Raw genomic sequence first — 15599 nt, forward strand, 5'->3', positions numbered from 1 at the left:
AGGGGACTTCCTCATTTTAATGCCCCGCCCTTAAACAATCATCCTTCTCTATGGCTTCTCTGATCACGGGTTCCTCCCTTCCCTGCAGAATTAGTAACTTCAGAATCTGGGTCCTCTATTTCCTTTTAAGGATCTTTCAAATTATAGTATGATGATGTAGATGTTCTTTCCCCTTTGTTACACCATGAGGACTACACACACTGGTGCCATGTCTTAGCAATCCAATCCCGGGGTCTAGCACAGGTATAGGATATAATAGGTACATGACAGATATTTTTGAATTTCTTCCCCAATCCCAGGTGCCTTAGATCCAAAGCTCCTTGAACCTTTCATATCTCTGAAAGACGAATCTCTTAAAAACAATCACTGTGCTGATTTCAGCCAGATTTGAGGAAGAAAGCAATCTGATTAAATAGTTCACCCTGAAGCGCAGATGACTGAGTGACCATCTTCCTCTCTATAACTTCCTAGAGTATTTGCCCTTCACAAGAGCTCTATAATCTTAACTAAGTTTAAGCACAAAAGAAATTCAGATGAAGCCAGAGGACCTTCCCAGGGTCTTTCTGAAGAAGCAAACAGGGACGTGGGCCCACCTCAGCTAGAGAATTTCAGGTGCTCTGTCTCTCCCCCTAATAGACCGGGAACTCTGTGCAACCCCCATCCCCAGGGTCGGCTCTAGTTGTTCTTCCTTCTCAGCCCTAGTCCCAGCCGTGGGGCATCTGTCCTGACTTTGAGTCTGTGCCATGGCTGGATGCTGGATTTGGGGTCCGCGCCTCTCCCTCCCCAGAATTCAACTTTGGAAAATGTTCTTGGTCCACACACAGACGCCGTCGGGGAGATGCCCACCAGGTCATGGGTATAGGTAACATTTAAGAAAACACCCTGAGTACAACGCGTGTTATAAGCACCCAAGCATATTACTCTTCTGTTCTCAAATGCTTGTTGAGCTGACGACCTGTCCTAAGTTCAATGACGAACAAAATGGACACTATCTCTGTCCCCAATGTACTTACACCAGGGCTGGGAAAAATACATTTTTTAAAAGTAAGAAATTATCAGAATGCAAGGGTTTGCTCCCTCCCTTCTTCCTGGAATCCCTGGCCCTTGAGAACTAAATCCAACTGTCTGACTCCCCCATCCCACAGCCTGCGGGACTCTCTGCTACCCCTACTCTGCTCTCTCTTCCCCTCCCCTGTGGCTTTTCCTTCTTCCTTCTTTCAGCCCCAGGAACCCCAAATCCTTCAGGTCTCCAGCTACATGCATATATACCTAAATCCACACAAGTGCCCAGCAGGGAAAAAAAAGACTCTCAATTTATCAGAATATCATTTCTAAGTGTTTGCAATTATAAATAGGAAAAAAAAATGTAATACTCTTCCTTCTTTCCTTCCTTCTTTTTTTCTTCCCTTCATTCAAATGCTGACTCATTCACGATTTTCAAAGTGAGGTTAACTATTTACAAAATGGCAGAGAGGGAAGGAATTGACCTAATAATTTCCCAGCTGGGAAAAAAAATCTAGCTCACAAGCTTTTTAAATATACGTGTTCTCACTTTACATAACCATAACCCCTGGTTCTCTCTCTTTTGTGTGTGTATGGGTGTGGGGGGGTGTATTCTAATATTTGGTCACTAACTCAGGAAGGTGAGAAAGACAGAGCTCCCAGGGGGCCTTCTTCTCAATAAGGGGCATGGCTAAAGAGAGTTTTTTCCTTTGTGGATAACCAGTAGATTTAGGTTCTCATTCAATATGTCTTTCATTAACATGAGAAGCACAAAGAAAAAATTCATAATATGATAAATATAAACAGATCACTGAATTGAGAGAAACTGCCAGATTTTCTTGGGGATTATTAATGGAAGCATTATGCTTCTTATTAAATTTGCAGACACGTATATCTGAATAATTACCCACTGATTTTATGAAGCTTGGAGGGAATAGAATCTTCCCTTTTTGAGTGTAGAAATCTAGAATAAAGTGAGTTCAAAACACTTAAGCCTAGAAAATGCTTCAATACTTCTAAAGTTATATGAAAGGAACATACCAAATGGAAACCCAACAATCATGAGATCGTTGACAAGTTGAACAAAACTAATGTGAAGAGAAGATAGTTTTCCATCTGCCATTTTTGCTAAATTTTGTATCAGATACCTGGGAAAATATGTCTGAAATAAGGGTACCAAAATACTTATTCTGAATTGTTTGAGTAAGTAAAAGAAAGGGTGAAAAATAACATATATTTTTAAAAATCTCATGTAGTGGCAGAATAGAGCCTTGGATCACATTATAGTTGCAAACCCATAACCCAGTATGGCCTAAAGAAGTCTTTGAAATCATCTACACCAACCCCCTTCCTTTGCAGACCAGCTTATTTGAGACCCAGAGAGTTTACATCATTTTGCAAAATTCACACAGCTAGTTAACTGTAGGAAAAGAAAGACTACAATTCTGATCTCCATGCTTCCAATTCAGACCTCTTCAAATACCCAGTGATGCACACACATGCACACACACACAGTATATACAGACGTGTGTGCCTGGGTAGACAGAGAGAAAAAGGAGTTCAAATGAAGTACTGAACTCAATTTTTTTAAAAAATCTGGTTCTCTTTCCCCGATGAGCACTTATGGAACAGTTTCTAAGTGTCAGGCAATGTGCTAAGCATTTCACTTCCCTTAAATAATCTTCGACGTGCCCTGTCTCATGGGTAGTGTTGTTATCCCTCTTTCCATAACAAGCAAACGAGGCTTAGTGGAAATTTACGTGCTTGAGGTCACTCGGGCCCTCTGTGATCCTTATTCACTGTTTACAGGAGGTACGTTTTGGTCCATCAAAAGTGGACCAAATATGGGAATTCCCTGGCAGTCCAGTGGTTAGGACTCGGTGCTTTCACTGAGGGGCCATGGGTTCGATCCCTGGTTGGGGAACTAAGATCCCACATGCCGTGCAGTGTGGCCAAAATAAAAAAAGTTGAATAGTGAAGGATTCTAAACCAAATCATCTTACTACACATTTACTGAATTGTGCTTTCAATGCACAAAGCTGCTGTTAATAAGCAGAGCAGGTTTACGTGGCAACAGTTTGGTAACAGCTGGGTCCACAGCATGGACACCATCTGGAGACGGAAATTACCTTCCAACCTTCTCTCACCGGCTTATATCAAACAAGTTCTCACATCTCGTCCTGAACCTTTTCTGAGGGGCAAAGGACAGGGACTCCATATACGCCCTCTTCCTGCGCACAGATGGGAGAGGCGGGTGCAAAGGAGAACCCCCAACCTCATCCGGAAACCACTGAAGTTTTGCCAATACTGAACTTAGAACAGCAGAAAGAAGAGGCGGCTTGCACTCCGTCTAGCATGTGGTGCCCTCTATTGTGCCTTTGGAAATTCTGCGGGTGGGAGAGGAAGCAATTCGTAGGGTTGGCTGATATTTTTCTTTTATGCAAATACACCCCTGCTGGAAAACTCTGCTTTCCATTACACTTGAAATTCCCAAAGGCAAAAGGCCATGTCTTCCTTCTTTATTGTGCACGATACCCAACACATTATGGGTGGTTAATAAATGTCACATCACTTTCATTCTGCATTGACTGAGAATGACATTTTCCCAGGAGTTTTGCTTGCTTCAGTTTCTCAGCAAATCTCACAAAATACATACATTTCCCAGAAAAAGGGCACTGTTTAAGGCCAGGGTTCCTTGCTTGAAGCTCTTCCCCAGATTCCCATCAACGCTTCACTCATCTTATCCCTGGGCCAATGGATCTCCCCCCTGTTCTCCAGCTGTTTTTCTATGCCCACCTGCAGAATTTATATGTAATTCTCTGACACCCTATTTTATATCACTTCCGTCCCAAAGTGGCAGCCCTCTGTTCTATGTCTACCGTTTGACTCTTTGTGGGGAGCCTTTGATGAGGCTTATTATCTGGGCTATTCCTAGTATAAACATTTTTAGGAGAAAAATTTTGTTTTCATAAGGACTTTTATACCTGTTGTTTTCTGAGAAATTTTTTTAAATGCATTATAAATGTTGATAAGGAATAAAAGAGTCAAGAGCAGAGACCTTGTTTATTCATCTTTGTACCCCAGTTCACGGCAGTCAGTGAATTCTTCTCAGAATGAGCATTCCTATTTCCCCTCAGTTGTTTCCAAAAGTGATTCAACAGTAGACTTCCATGTAAAACGTGAGGCAGAGCAATCAATACATTTTGATATTCCTTATCAAATGGCCCTGGTCAAATATTAAATATGAGATACCACGAGGACGTCCTCTTACAAGTACAAAGTAAAACCCAAAGGGAAAGAATATGGTTCTCCCTCACTCATACTGCTTTGAATACTTGAGCTTAGACTGAAGATTCAAAATAAAAAACGTCAGCAATGATTTTTATCTATACAATTTCCTCCTTCACAGAACAAGATGGACATGTTAGAAAGGTTATTTCAAATATTAGAGAATAGAGGGCATCTTTAGGCATTTGGATAAGAATGTAGTCTGGATTTTTTGCCAGAACTTTTGCAGACTTTTAGTTCCATTCTCCTGTTTCCCAACAAGCCTAAAATCCTTCATCCTCATCTTTCAGCATGTGAAAGAAATTGATCTGTATATGGAAATATTTACACCAATGAAGAAAAAAATAAAAACACCCTAGTGTATAAAAGAGAAGACTGTTTCAATCAGGGCCAAATGTCAGTTTTCAAAAACGTATAAAAAGGATAAAAATGAAATATCAGAAGAAGCAGAAAGTGTTTATAGTTATGACTCAGAACAGAAGACCAATTTCACAATGTTTCCTGTGGCAGGAGTTGTATTCACTGAGATTTGGGACTGTCTCCTTTTTTTTTTTTTCAAGTTCCTGTTCTAAAAAAAAATTGTTTCTTCCAAATCTGCTGAACACTACTGAGAAAACTAAGTTCCAAGAAAGCAAAACAACTTTTGTTCATTCATTTATTCATTCCCTTCTCTATCATACTGATCTCTTGTCTTTTGAAGGTTTCTCTTTTTATAAACTGTCAAACACTAAGAACTCTTGGTGCTTGAGAGTTCAGCACACAGCAGCTCCACTTATAACAAAATTCCAAATCATAAAAAGAAGCTTGCAGCTATCTTGTGAATGAACTGAATTTTTCAACATGTTATATAAAACACGATAATTTTATATGTGGAACAAATTATAAATAATAATTGGTCAGATTACAATTAAATTATATTGTTATTTAATAATCATTCATCATCTAATTTAACATTAAATTATAAATGTAACAATATTACATGTTATACATATTATGTATTTATAATAGTCTACATTATGGGTATTAACTTATACATAATAACAGCGGTGAGAGTGCTTAATTCCTCACCATACATTTTGCCCCAAACGATGAGCCCAAGCCACCCAGGGCCCGCCCATTCCCTTTGTCCGTAACTGATTTAGGAAAAGACTGACTCAATGTTGGCCAATGACACGAGAGGAAAAGTCTCTGAAGGCCTTCTGGGAAAGCTTCCCTGCTTCCAAAAAGACGTGGGAACCCAAGACTGTCTGTCACCCACCTGGAACTGCCACAGCCACCTTGTAACCATTTATGTGACTTCTCATGATGCACCATTTGTGAGTCTTTTTGTGTGCAAGGCGCTGCTCTAAGTACTAACTTCTTGAGTTCTCACGAGAGTCCTACAGGCAGATACTATCATTACCCCCGTCTTTCAGACAAGCACACAGAGGCCCTGGGAGGTTAACTGGTCTGAGGCTATCTCACCTGTAAGTGGCAAAGCTGGAAGCTGAGCAGAGGCAGCTGACTCTGGGGTACATTCCCTCAGCCAGGATGCTGCTACGTCACCTCCTGCTATGTTACCTGCAACGTGCTCTTAGCCCCGCCCGTACTCACAACCTTCCTTACAATATATTCTTTGCTGGTGGCCACCAAGACTTTCAATTAAAAAAAAAAAGCTATGCAAGAAAACAGACTCTTTTGATATTCCCTGAACAAAGTATGGCCCTTATGCAGAGCAGAGAATGCAGGAGTGAGGACAGCAAGGTTTCTTTTTCCTTTTGTTTTTTTTCCCTCAGTCTCTGTATTTTACTTTAATTTTTAAAATTAATTTTTATTGGAATATAGTCGATTTACAATGTATGTTAGTTTCTGCTGTACAGCAAAGTGAACCAGTTATACATATACATATATTGACTCTTTTTTTAGATTCTATTCCCATGTAGGTCATTACAGAGTATTGAGTAGCATTCCCTGTGCTATACAGTAGGTTCTTATTAGTTATCTGTTTTATATATAGTAGTGTGTATATGTCAATCCTTATCTCCCAATTTATCCCTCCCCCTGCCTTACCCCCTGGTAACCATACGCTTTACCTAGCACATATTCAAGAAAGGATATTGAAGAAAAGATGCTTAATGCTTTCTTTCACATGAAAATAGAAAAAAAAAATCATAATCACGTGGCCATGTGGTGTTGAACAAATTTTTACTGGTAAGCAGAAAGATGAGGCAAGGAGGATGCGAGCTGCCCACTGAGAAGCTCTTGATGGAAAAGAAGGGAAACCCAGGTGAACACTGTTGGCAGGGGAGATTGTGAATATTATCTCTAATGATAGAAAGTAGGAAATCTCAGGTTATTTAAAAGAAGTAATAGGCAGCAAACCCTTTTTCTCAGGTCTCAGGAGCCCCACTGCTTGACTGGAAGTATGGGGAGAGGGGCCACGTGAGCTGTTCTGAATCTCTTTGGCATCTACTTCTCCACATGCCTTTTGACCCCCAATTCTCATAAAACCAGAAATATCTACTCCATTAGGATTTGCAAAGCCACATAAAGAAGACTCTGCCACTAAGGAAGCAAACAGCTTTGAAGAGAAACCCCACAGGGGCACCAGTTCAGCCTCTCATCCTCACTTATCTCTCTGCCCAGGGTCAGTCCTTTGCCTGGCCTGGTACCCTTTCCATTTAGAGATGTTTGGAAAAGGTGCTGTTGCAAGGACAGCCTCACGCTGTGCTTCTTTAGTCATTCCCCACAGGAAATGATGGAAATTCCTGGCATTCTTATCAGGGAAAGGGGTGAACTCTGCTGGTGCCGGTCTGGAAGGGCTGTGCGGAGACGAAGGCACGGAGCCGTCCTTTATGGTTGGAGGTAGATGACTTCAAAGCGGCACCTTCTCCAAATCCAAGATGAAGCCAGGCTTCTGGGAAGAGTCCGGGGAGAGCAAAGACAGGCAGCCTGGTCCCCAAGCCCAAACATTCAGAAGAGGGGGCGGCCAAGTGTTTATGTTGGGCAGCTTCCCAGAGAGAGTTCATCATCCTCTTGGTCAACTCTTGGAACCCTCTCTACACTGAAAGCAGAAACTCACCATGTGCCTCAGAAGGAACCTTTCTTTCTGGTTAAGCATACCTGTGTTGCTATTTTTCAGAAGCCCAAGTGGTCCTCTGCACTTTCTAGACATTCACTTCCTCAAGCCCTCTTGGGAAGACACAGCTCCATGATTTAACTAGCGCCCCTGATTTGAAGTTTCATATGTTATCTCTTTGGAAGGCGGGTTAGGAGGTGGGGGGGGGGGATGATGAAAAAAAGGAGCAGGGTCGGGGGCGTTCTGGGGCAGGGCTGGGTTCTATTCCACACAGATCTCTCGGGCTGCTCCCACATGCCCTGCACTGTGCAGGTTAAACTGTTAAAAATATTCTTGCTAAGCCAAAATGATTGTCCAAGGGAAGAAAGCCTGTGTGAAACTATAAGTAGAGGGAGGCCTATGAAGTTGCAGGTAAACAAAACTCACTTTTTCTAAAAAAAAAAGTCAAGAACTGACTCCAGTGAATACACTTAGGAAAAGGCATCTGGTACCCGTTTTTGGACTGTTACCCTTATGTAATTTTTCAGTAGTTCTCTTAGAATTTTTCCACTTAGTTTTTTACAAAAGATTTGAGTTCTACTCCATAGAATACGCTTCCTTGTACTTTTTGCTACTATTTCACAGTTTACAATTTTTGAGATCTTATTCTCTCATAGCTATTAACACTCCCTATTGCTGAGCCCCAAGGAAGCACTTTTGTCAAAGCTTTGTTCGTCAAACACAAACAACAAGTGTTTCCAGCTGCCCCCAGTTGCTCACTGTCAACCCTTAAATCTACCCACGACGTTCACAGACGGAAGGAACCACGTGCCTCTGATTCCTGCATCAGTCCAACTTCGGACATCCTATTATTACACCAGGTCCTATTCCAAAGATAACACAAGAGAACCCAACGCAACCAATGAAACAAAGTCAGTCTTGTCCCCCCATCCCGCTTCCCCCCAGCACAGAAAAGGGGCAAAGCAGGCTCCAGAGGGAGGGTAAGGGACACCCAGGGTGGTACTCGCCATTAGGCTCCCACACTGCCCACCACGGTGCTGGGGCAGAGAGCCATGTCCCCAGGCCTTCTTGCCTCTCCCAGCTTTTAGCAGGAAAGCAGGGGATGTGATGCAGCCAGAATCCATGAGGCTGCAGGACATCAGAAGGTTCCAGGGGCTTACTAAACCCTAGTTCCATGTTCAAGCATCAGGATCAAAAGGTTCAAGAAGGAACCTGATAATAGGATATTGGTCAACATTTATGGGATCCTCACAGTGTGCCAGGCACTGTGTCAACCCAGCAGCATGTTTAATTCCACAACAGCCCTATGGAGTTGGCCTGTGATGACCCAAATGTTACAAGTGAGGAAATGGACTTCACAGCTTTGGATAATCACGTGCCCAAGGTCACATAGTTGGTGAGTGCTGGAACTTGGATCCAAAGCCACCCACCTGGTTCCAGCACCCACACACCCAACCACTGCACCCCACTGCCTCCCGAAAAGATGACAAGCAGTCATCAAATAGGAAAGATGGCGCCTGGCCTGTTGGCCTCATGGAGCAGTGGTGAATGAAAACTACATTAGTACATACTTTGGGAAGATACAAGTGATAAGCAAATGTGAGTTGGATTTGTTGCAATCTTTTGTACGTGGGTTAAAAAGCAGGATCTGGAAGTCACCCCTCTTCCCACACTTCTCCCCTTCTCTGGAACTGTGATGCACTTATCCCTTGGAGCTGAAATGACATTCTTCCTCCTACTCTACCATTTAATGGAAAAATAATTTTTTTAACTTGAATGCACTCATGTTAATCACATGATTAATAAGAAGATTTCAGAAGACATTTTTGGAGCAACTTATCACAAATTCCAAATTTTATGAATTCATATTTGTCCCGCAGAATATGAATGAATTCTCTTTCCCTTTCTGCTAACTATAATAATTAAGAATACTAGAGCCATGTGTGATATTTTTGAAGAAAACAGTAACTGGGAAATAAGTAGAAAGATATCATTGTAGTATAGATCATATTCTATCCATAGAAAATAAAACTTTATATACTGGTACCCCATGTTCCAGAGAATGAACTCTGCCAAACTGTAACTATAGTTACATCCCAAATTAATTAGCTCTGCACACTGAGGCCAAGAAACGCTGACCTGCAGAGCCTGATGAAAATTTGAAAATGCTCACTTCCTTAACCTTTCAAAGTTTCCCCTCATCAAAACTTTCATCAGAGGAGCAGATAAGTGCAAACCCACCAGATTTAACTCCATCTCTTCTCCAGACACCTGCCCAGAACCTTGGGAAAGGGGCTAACAAGCAGGACATATGGAGAGATGGAAGAAAAATAGAAGCCTTGGTTGAGACCCAAATGCAACAATGAATTCTTGACTAGACAAGGGATGACCATCTTAAAATAATACCATCCCATAATAGATTACGGGAGATGATCACCCATTTTGCTCTTTATTAAATATTATACTGAATTTGAAAAAGGACAGCATTTTTACATAAACAAGCCTTGACTTTATGTAGCATATGTTTCTGAATAACTATATATCAATAACTTTGGAAACAAGCTACCAATTTGCTAAAATAGTGGCCCTTTTGCCCTGCAAATAATTAATCCCTGGTTCATCTGCAGCCTAAATTCAAGCTGTGACCACTGTTTTGCACAAACAAGACATACCTAAAATTAGACAATAACTAACCCCTATATGTTATCCAGTCTATTTTGCAAAAATAAAAGCCAGTGATATTACCATGTTCATCCTTATCTCTCTCTTCAGGAATGAGATTTCAGACCTGTCACATTTTGATATTTGGCAGTGGCCGGACCAAAATGTCTGAAGAGTGATAACAGCCTCAAATCTCAGGAAAGTGGCAACACCACCCTTGTTTTCACAGTGCTGCAACTTGGAAGCACTGGTCCATCTGCTATCCTTCTCAGTCTCACCAAAGGCTTGTGAGGTAGACTTACTACTGTGGCAGGTGTCACTCTGCCCACAGGGCAGATGCAGCACTGAGGCCCACAGTGTGGAAGTGACTGGTCTCAAGTCACAAGAGTAAGTAGGGGCGGGGCTGACAGGACTGCCTGGTCTCCAGACGCCTCCCACTCACCACCTTTCACCAACTTTGTCTTCCTTTAATGGTTAAAGTTGAATCATACCTGAAGGAATGGGTTCTTGGGTCCTGCTGCTTTCAATGACCAGCCTTGGCCACACCTTAGGAACTAGAAACCCATTTACCTTCTATAAAACCAGGTGCAGAGTCCTAGGCCCTGTGAATGTGATGAGGTCTCCCTGGTGGAGCCAGACTGGTGTCCAGCCCACTTTAAGATTCCAGAACTGCAGGGACACTTCTAGGACACAGGAATTGAGAGGTCACCTCAATCTCACTGTTGGACCCTTCCTCAAAATTACACTAGCCTGAGAGTTAGAAGACCCAGCATCCAACCCAGCTCTGGCTAACCTGCTTGAGCAAGGACTTGATCTATCTGGGCCTCACCTTCCTTATCTGTAACAGTAAAGGCTGAGGGACTTGCCTGGTGGCGCAGTGGTTAAGAATCTGCCTGTCAAAAAAAAAAAAAAGAATCCGCCAGTCAATGCAGGGGACATGGGTTCGAGCCCTGGTCCGGAAAGATCCCACATGCCGCAGAACAACTAAGCCATGTGCCAGAACTATTGAGCCTGCGCTCTAGAGCCCGCGAGCCACAACTACTGAGCCCACTCACCTAGAGCCTGTGCTCGGCAACAAGAGAAGCCACCGCAATGAGGAGCCCGCACACCGCAACTAAGAGTAGCCCCCGCTCGCCACAGCTACAGAAAGTCCACGCACAGCAATGAAGACCTGACGCAGCCAAAAATTAATTAATTAATTTTTTTAAAAAAAGTAAAGGCTGATATAAATCATCGCAAAGGCTCTTCCATTTCCAAAATTCTACTCCACCCCTATGCTGGATATCCATCACTGTGCCTAAAAGCTGAACCCAAGAATTCTCAGCCTCGGGATGTCTCTCTCATAGCTCATTCCAAAGTCTCTCTTTTAATTTCATTCCTCTCTTCTTCTACTTGTGCCACTTGGTATCACTCTCTCCACATCTCCCTGGTTCTCCAATATTTGTACGTTGTTATCATGTCTCCCCTCTGAGTCATCAGTTTATGGTTTCCACACACAACTTAACTACCATAAATTAAATCCTTTCAGCAACTTACTATGTTTTTGTGTTTTCCACCAAATCCCTGCCCAACTAGCTAGTTACAGGATCATGAAATTTTATATAAAATTTCTCTCAAGGTCACTCTTTTCTCTTGGTTCTTCATATGTCTACCGATTTCTGTGTAGAGATTTGAAATCTGCTGATCTCCAAAATACACAGGCACTCAACATTTATTCTGCCTTATCTTTACAAGCTTGATTTTCCTCTTTATTTCTGCCTTTTAATTTTTGTTTCGTTTTTTCTTTCCTTTATAATGTCTGGTTTCCTCTTCACTCCTATGACAACCTTCAGTGAACCCACGACGGGAAAGCAGAATAACACATGGTACCAATGCAGAAACATGTCATTGTGCAGATAAAGAACAGTAGCATGAGGGAGGGGAGAGCACGGTGGGCAGAAGCCTCTCTGCCAGCACATGAATGGAGGGGCCGTGGGCTTCGTGCCACTGCATTCTCACTTTAAAGCCCTATTATTTTTCCCAGAAAGAAATGCAGAAGTGTGTATCCAAAAGAAAAATGCTAAAGCAATGAGGGAGCCAGAGCAGCTGGGGGATGTTAAATTTAATCAAGGTCCAGCCAGGATTTTTTTTAAGCAACAGGAAGTAGGTTTATTCCCTTTCATATTCTCTCTCTCTCTCTCTCTCTCTCTCTCTCTCAGACACACACACACTCTCATTCTTTTCTCCTCTATCCTCTATTCCTCATTTCCTCTGACCAAGGCACAGAAACGGGCTGGACAGAAAAACCTCAGTTCCCTTGAACTGTCTTTGGAACTTTGTAATGTTTTCACTGGCAGTTTGAGGCCCAACTGCAGATCCTGGGAAGTGTGGTCAAAGACAGAAGAGCATCCGTGAGTAGGCAGAGAAGCGTGGATTAGTTCCCTGTGGCTTCTGGGACAGATCACCACAAACGGGGGGGCTTAAAAGAACACAGATTTCTTCTCTTACGGTTTGAGAGGCCAGAAGTCTGAGATCAGCTTTAGTCGGCTGAAATCAAGATGTTGGTGGGGCCGCATTCCCACCAGAGTTCTCTGAACAGAAAATGTTTCCTTGCCTGTTTCAGCTTCCAGTGCCCACCTGTATCCCTTGGCTTGTGGCCCCTTCCTGCACCTGCACAGCATATCACTCCAATATCTGTTCCCAACATCCCATTGCCCTCTTTTCTCAGCAGTCAAATCTTCCTCTCCCTCCCTCTTATAAGGACAATTGCGCTTCCACTTAGAGCCCACCCGGATAACCCAGAATAACCTCCCCTGCTCAAGCTCTTAACTTGATCACCTCTGCAAAGCACTTTATGCTATATAAGGTAACATTCAGGTTCCAGGGATTAGGATGAGGATATCTTTAGGGGTCACTGTTCAGACTACCTTGGAGCACCTGTGTCTAGCTGGGTTCCTGAAAAAAGTCTTCCTCTTGTTTCTCCACTGACACTAAGTTATGAATATGGGGCCTGAGGAAAAAGGGAAAAGATGTTTTCTAAATCTCAAAATAGAGAAATGATTATCTTGTCACAGATTTACCTTTCCCACCATGTTTTGCCTGTTAAGCCATCAGGTTTGTATTCAGCCAACCACCCTAAGCATCCCATCACTTCCCCATGCCTGGGCGTAACTCCTGTCCCAATAGCCTCAGATTCTCTGAGAAATCATCCACCTGTTATACAGAAACTCAATTTCCAACCAAAATTGGGCCTCAGAGCCACACGTGTTCATGTGTGTCAGAGGTCCAGCCATGGTCATGTTACCATATCCCAGATCAAGCACAGAGAAGGAACAGATCTTTGCTAGAACTCACCAAACCGCTTGTAACCGAAGGAATGCACCTCCTCCTCCTCTGCGAAGTCGTCTGCGGGAGAAGAAAAGACAGAGTATTAAGCACAGTGAGGCCGGAAGTGCAGGGTCAGTGCTGGACTCAACTTCAGCCGTCTCCACCTTCTCCACCCTCCCCTCGCCCACCATGCTCCTCACAGTGGCTGTCCTTCTGCTCCTGGAACATACCACGCTTTCTGAGAAACATCACAGTGTCCCTGCACTGGCTGTTCCCTCTGCCTGGACTGCTCTTCCTCCTGTACCTCAGGTGACTCCTTCTAATTCAGGTCTCAGCTGAGGTATGGTATCTTCGAGATGCCTTTCCGGACCACCACCCAGCCACTCTGCGTCAAACCATCCTATTTTAATATTACTCTCTGGTATCATCCTCATTTATGTGTGTGTGTGTGTGTCATCGTGCATGCTGTGAACAGAAATTTTTTTCTGTCTGACTTCATGAATGAATCCCATGTACCTAGAATGGTGCCTGTCAAAGAGCAGAGGCTTAATAAACTTGGGTGAATGAATGACTGAATAATCAACTGTCCAAAGGGTCGAGTTATCTTCACGTAACTGAACCTAAAGCCCTCCTTTGCAGATGCCAGGCTCTGGGGTCACCTCTTCCACCAACTGTGGCATCTCAGGAGCCCAGCATGCCTCCTACAAGGACGGCCAAATCCTTCCCCACTCTCCTTCCACTGGATAACTGGGACTGACGGATGATTTCCCAGTAAATGCATTTCAAAAGACAGACTTGCTTGGGAATTCCTGAAGGTAGGGAACTGGAAACAAGGGCAATGTTATGGCAGCCACGCTTTCTACCAAAAGCCCAAATCCCCCTCCTCACATGGACACGATGCAATTCCTATGACACTGATAACGAACTTGTCATTTCACACATCTGCCAGGTGTGGGTGTGCAATTAAAGGATACTTCTGATGACAAGTCAAAGTGTTCAGACCAGGTCTTTCCAGGGAGACCTAACCAATTCTTCTTTTTGTTTTTCTTTTCTATTATGGTTTATTATAGGATATTGACTATAGTTCCCTGTGTTATACAGTAGGAACTTGTTGTTTATCTATTTTATATATAGTAGTTTGCATCGGCTAATCCCAAACTCCTAATCCATCATCCCTCTCCTACCCCTCTCCCCCTTGGCAACCACAAGTCTGTTCTTTATGGCTGTGAGTCTGTTTCAGTTTAGTAGATAAGTTTGAGTCATGTTTTAGATTCCACATCTAAGTGATATCATATGGTGTTTGTCTTTCTCTGTCTGACTGACTTCACTTAGTATGATAATCTCTAGGTCCGTCCATGTTGCTGCAAATGGCATTCTTTCACTCTTTTTTATGGCTGAGTAATATTCCATTGTACACATGTACCACATCTTCTTTATCCATTCATCTGTCAGTGGGCATGTAGGTTGGTTCCGTGTCTTGGCTATTGTCCAACCAATTATTCTTGGGTTGATCACCATCACTGCACCAGCACCCAGCTTTCCCCCCACATGCAGTTCAGTTCAAAAGCGCTGACTCAGCGCTCACTATGGACCAGAGATTGCCAGGCAGTGGGGTGCACAAATGAGTGAGACATGGTCCCTTCCCTCAAGAAGCTGACAGGCTTTCAGAGAAAAGAGACACGTAGGGAGGAAATAGAGCCTCTGTGATCATCTTTTTCAGCCCACAGATGGGACACAGGGCCTGGCTATAACCGAACCTTGAAATGTGGAAAAACCCAAGATGTGTGATATCTACCACACAGTGTGCTGAACCTCAGCACACTAGTTTGTTATGAAGTGTTATGAAGACATGTGTGAGAGAACAACTACTCCTAAGACAATGGAGAAGTCGGAAATCTTTGTATTTTACCGTGTTTCCTTATTCAGAGAACAGAGAAGAGATCTTGCTTGGAATCTAGAAATCCAGGTTTTCATGATTCAAGTCATCTTCTTCTGGCAAGGATTAAAGCTTTAGTTCTTTCTAGATGGAAGAACGTGCTTACAAGCAAAAGAACAGCACCTTTTTCTCTCTGACTCGGTGATTATTTAGTTCGACAAATACATATTAATCCCCTAGTCTGTGCTGGCTTTCCTAAGTAATTTTCCCATTAATGCCTGCGAAGTCCAGTCTAGTCTCAGTTAAAGAGAAACCCTTATCTGCTTCTTCTGCTTAGAAATCCATGCATTCATTTATTCACTCAGTCAATAAACAGGTGCTTATAGACCAGTGGAGTTGATGGGACAT

General features: G+C 42.9%; 1 protein-coding gene across 1 annotated transcript in view; it reads right to left on the reverse strand.

Moving 5' to 3' along the window:
• COLEC12 (collectin subfamily member 12) overlaps positions 1 to 15599 on the reverse strand; it is a 187400-nt gene that overhangs the window by 156534 nt on the left and 15267 nt on the right. The window contains exon 2 of the mRNA XM_004273770.4: positions 13343 to 13393. Coding sequence (XP_004273818.2) covers positions 13343 to 13393 — 51 coding nt within the window. The remainder of the gene's footprint in view (positions 1 to 13342; positions 13394 to 15599) is intronic.

The sequence above is a fragment of the Orcinus orca genome, chromosome 15, assembly GCF_937001465.1.
Source record: "Orcinus orca chromosome 15, mOrcOrc1.1, whole genome shotgun sequence".
Lineage (NCBI taxonomy): Eukaryota > Metazoa > Chordata > Mammalia > Artiodactyla > Delphinidae > Orcinus > Orcinus orca.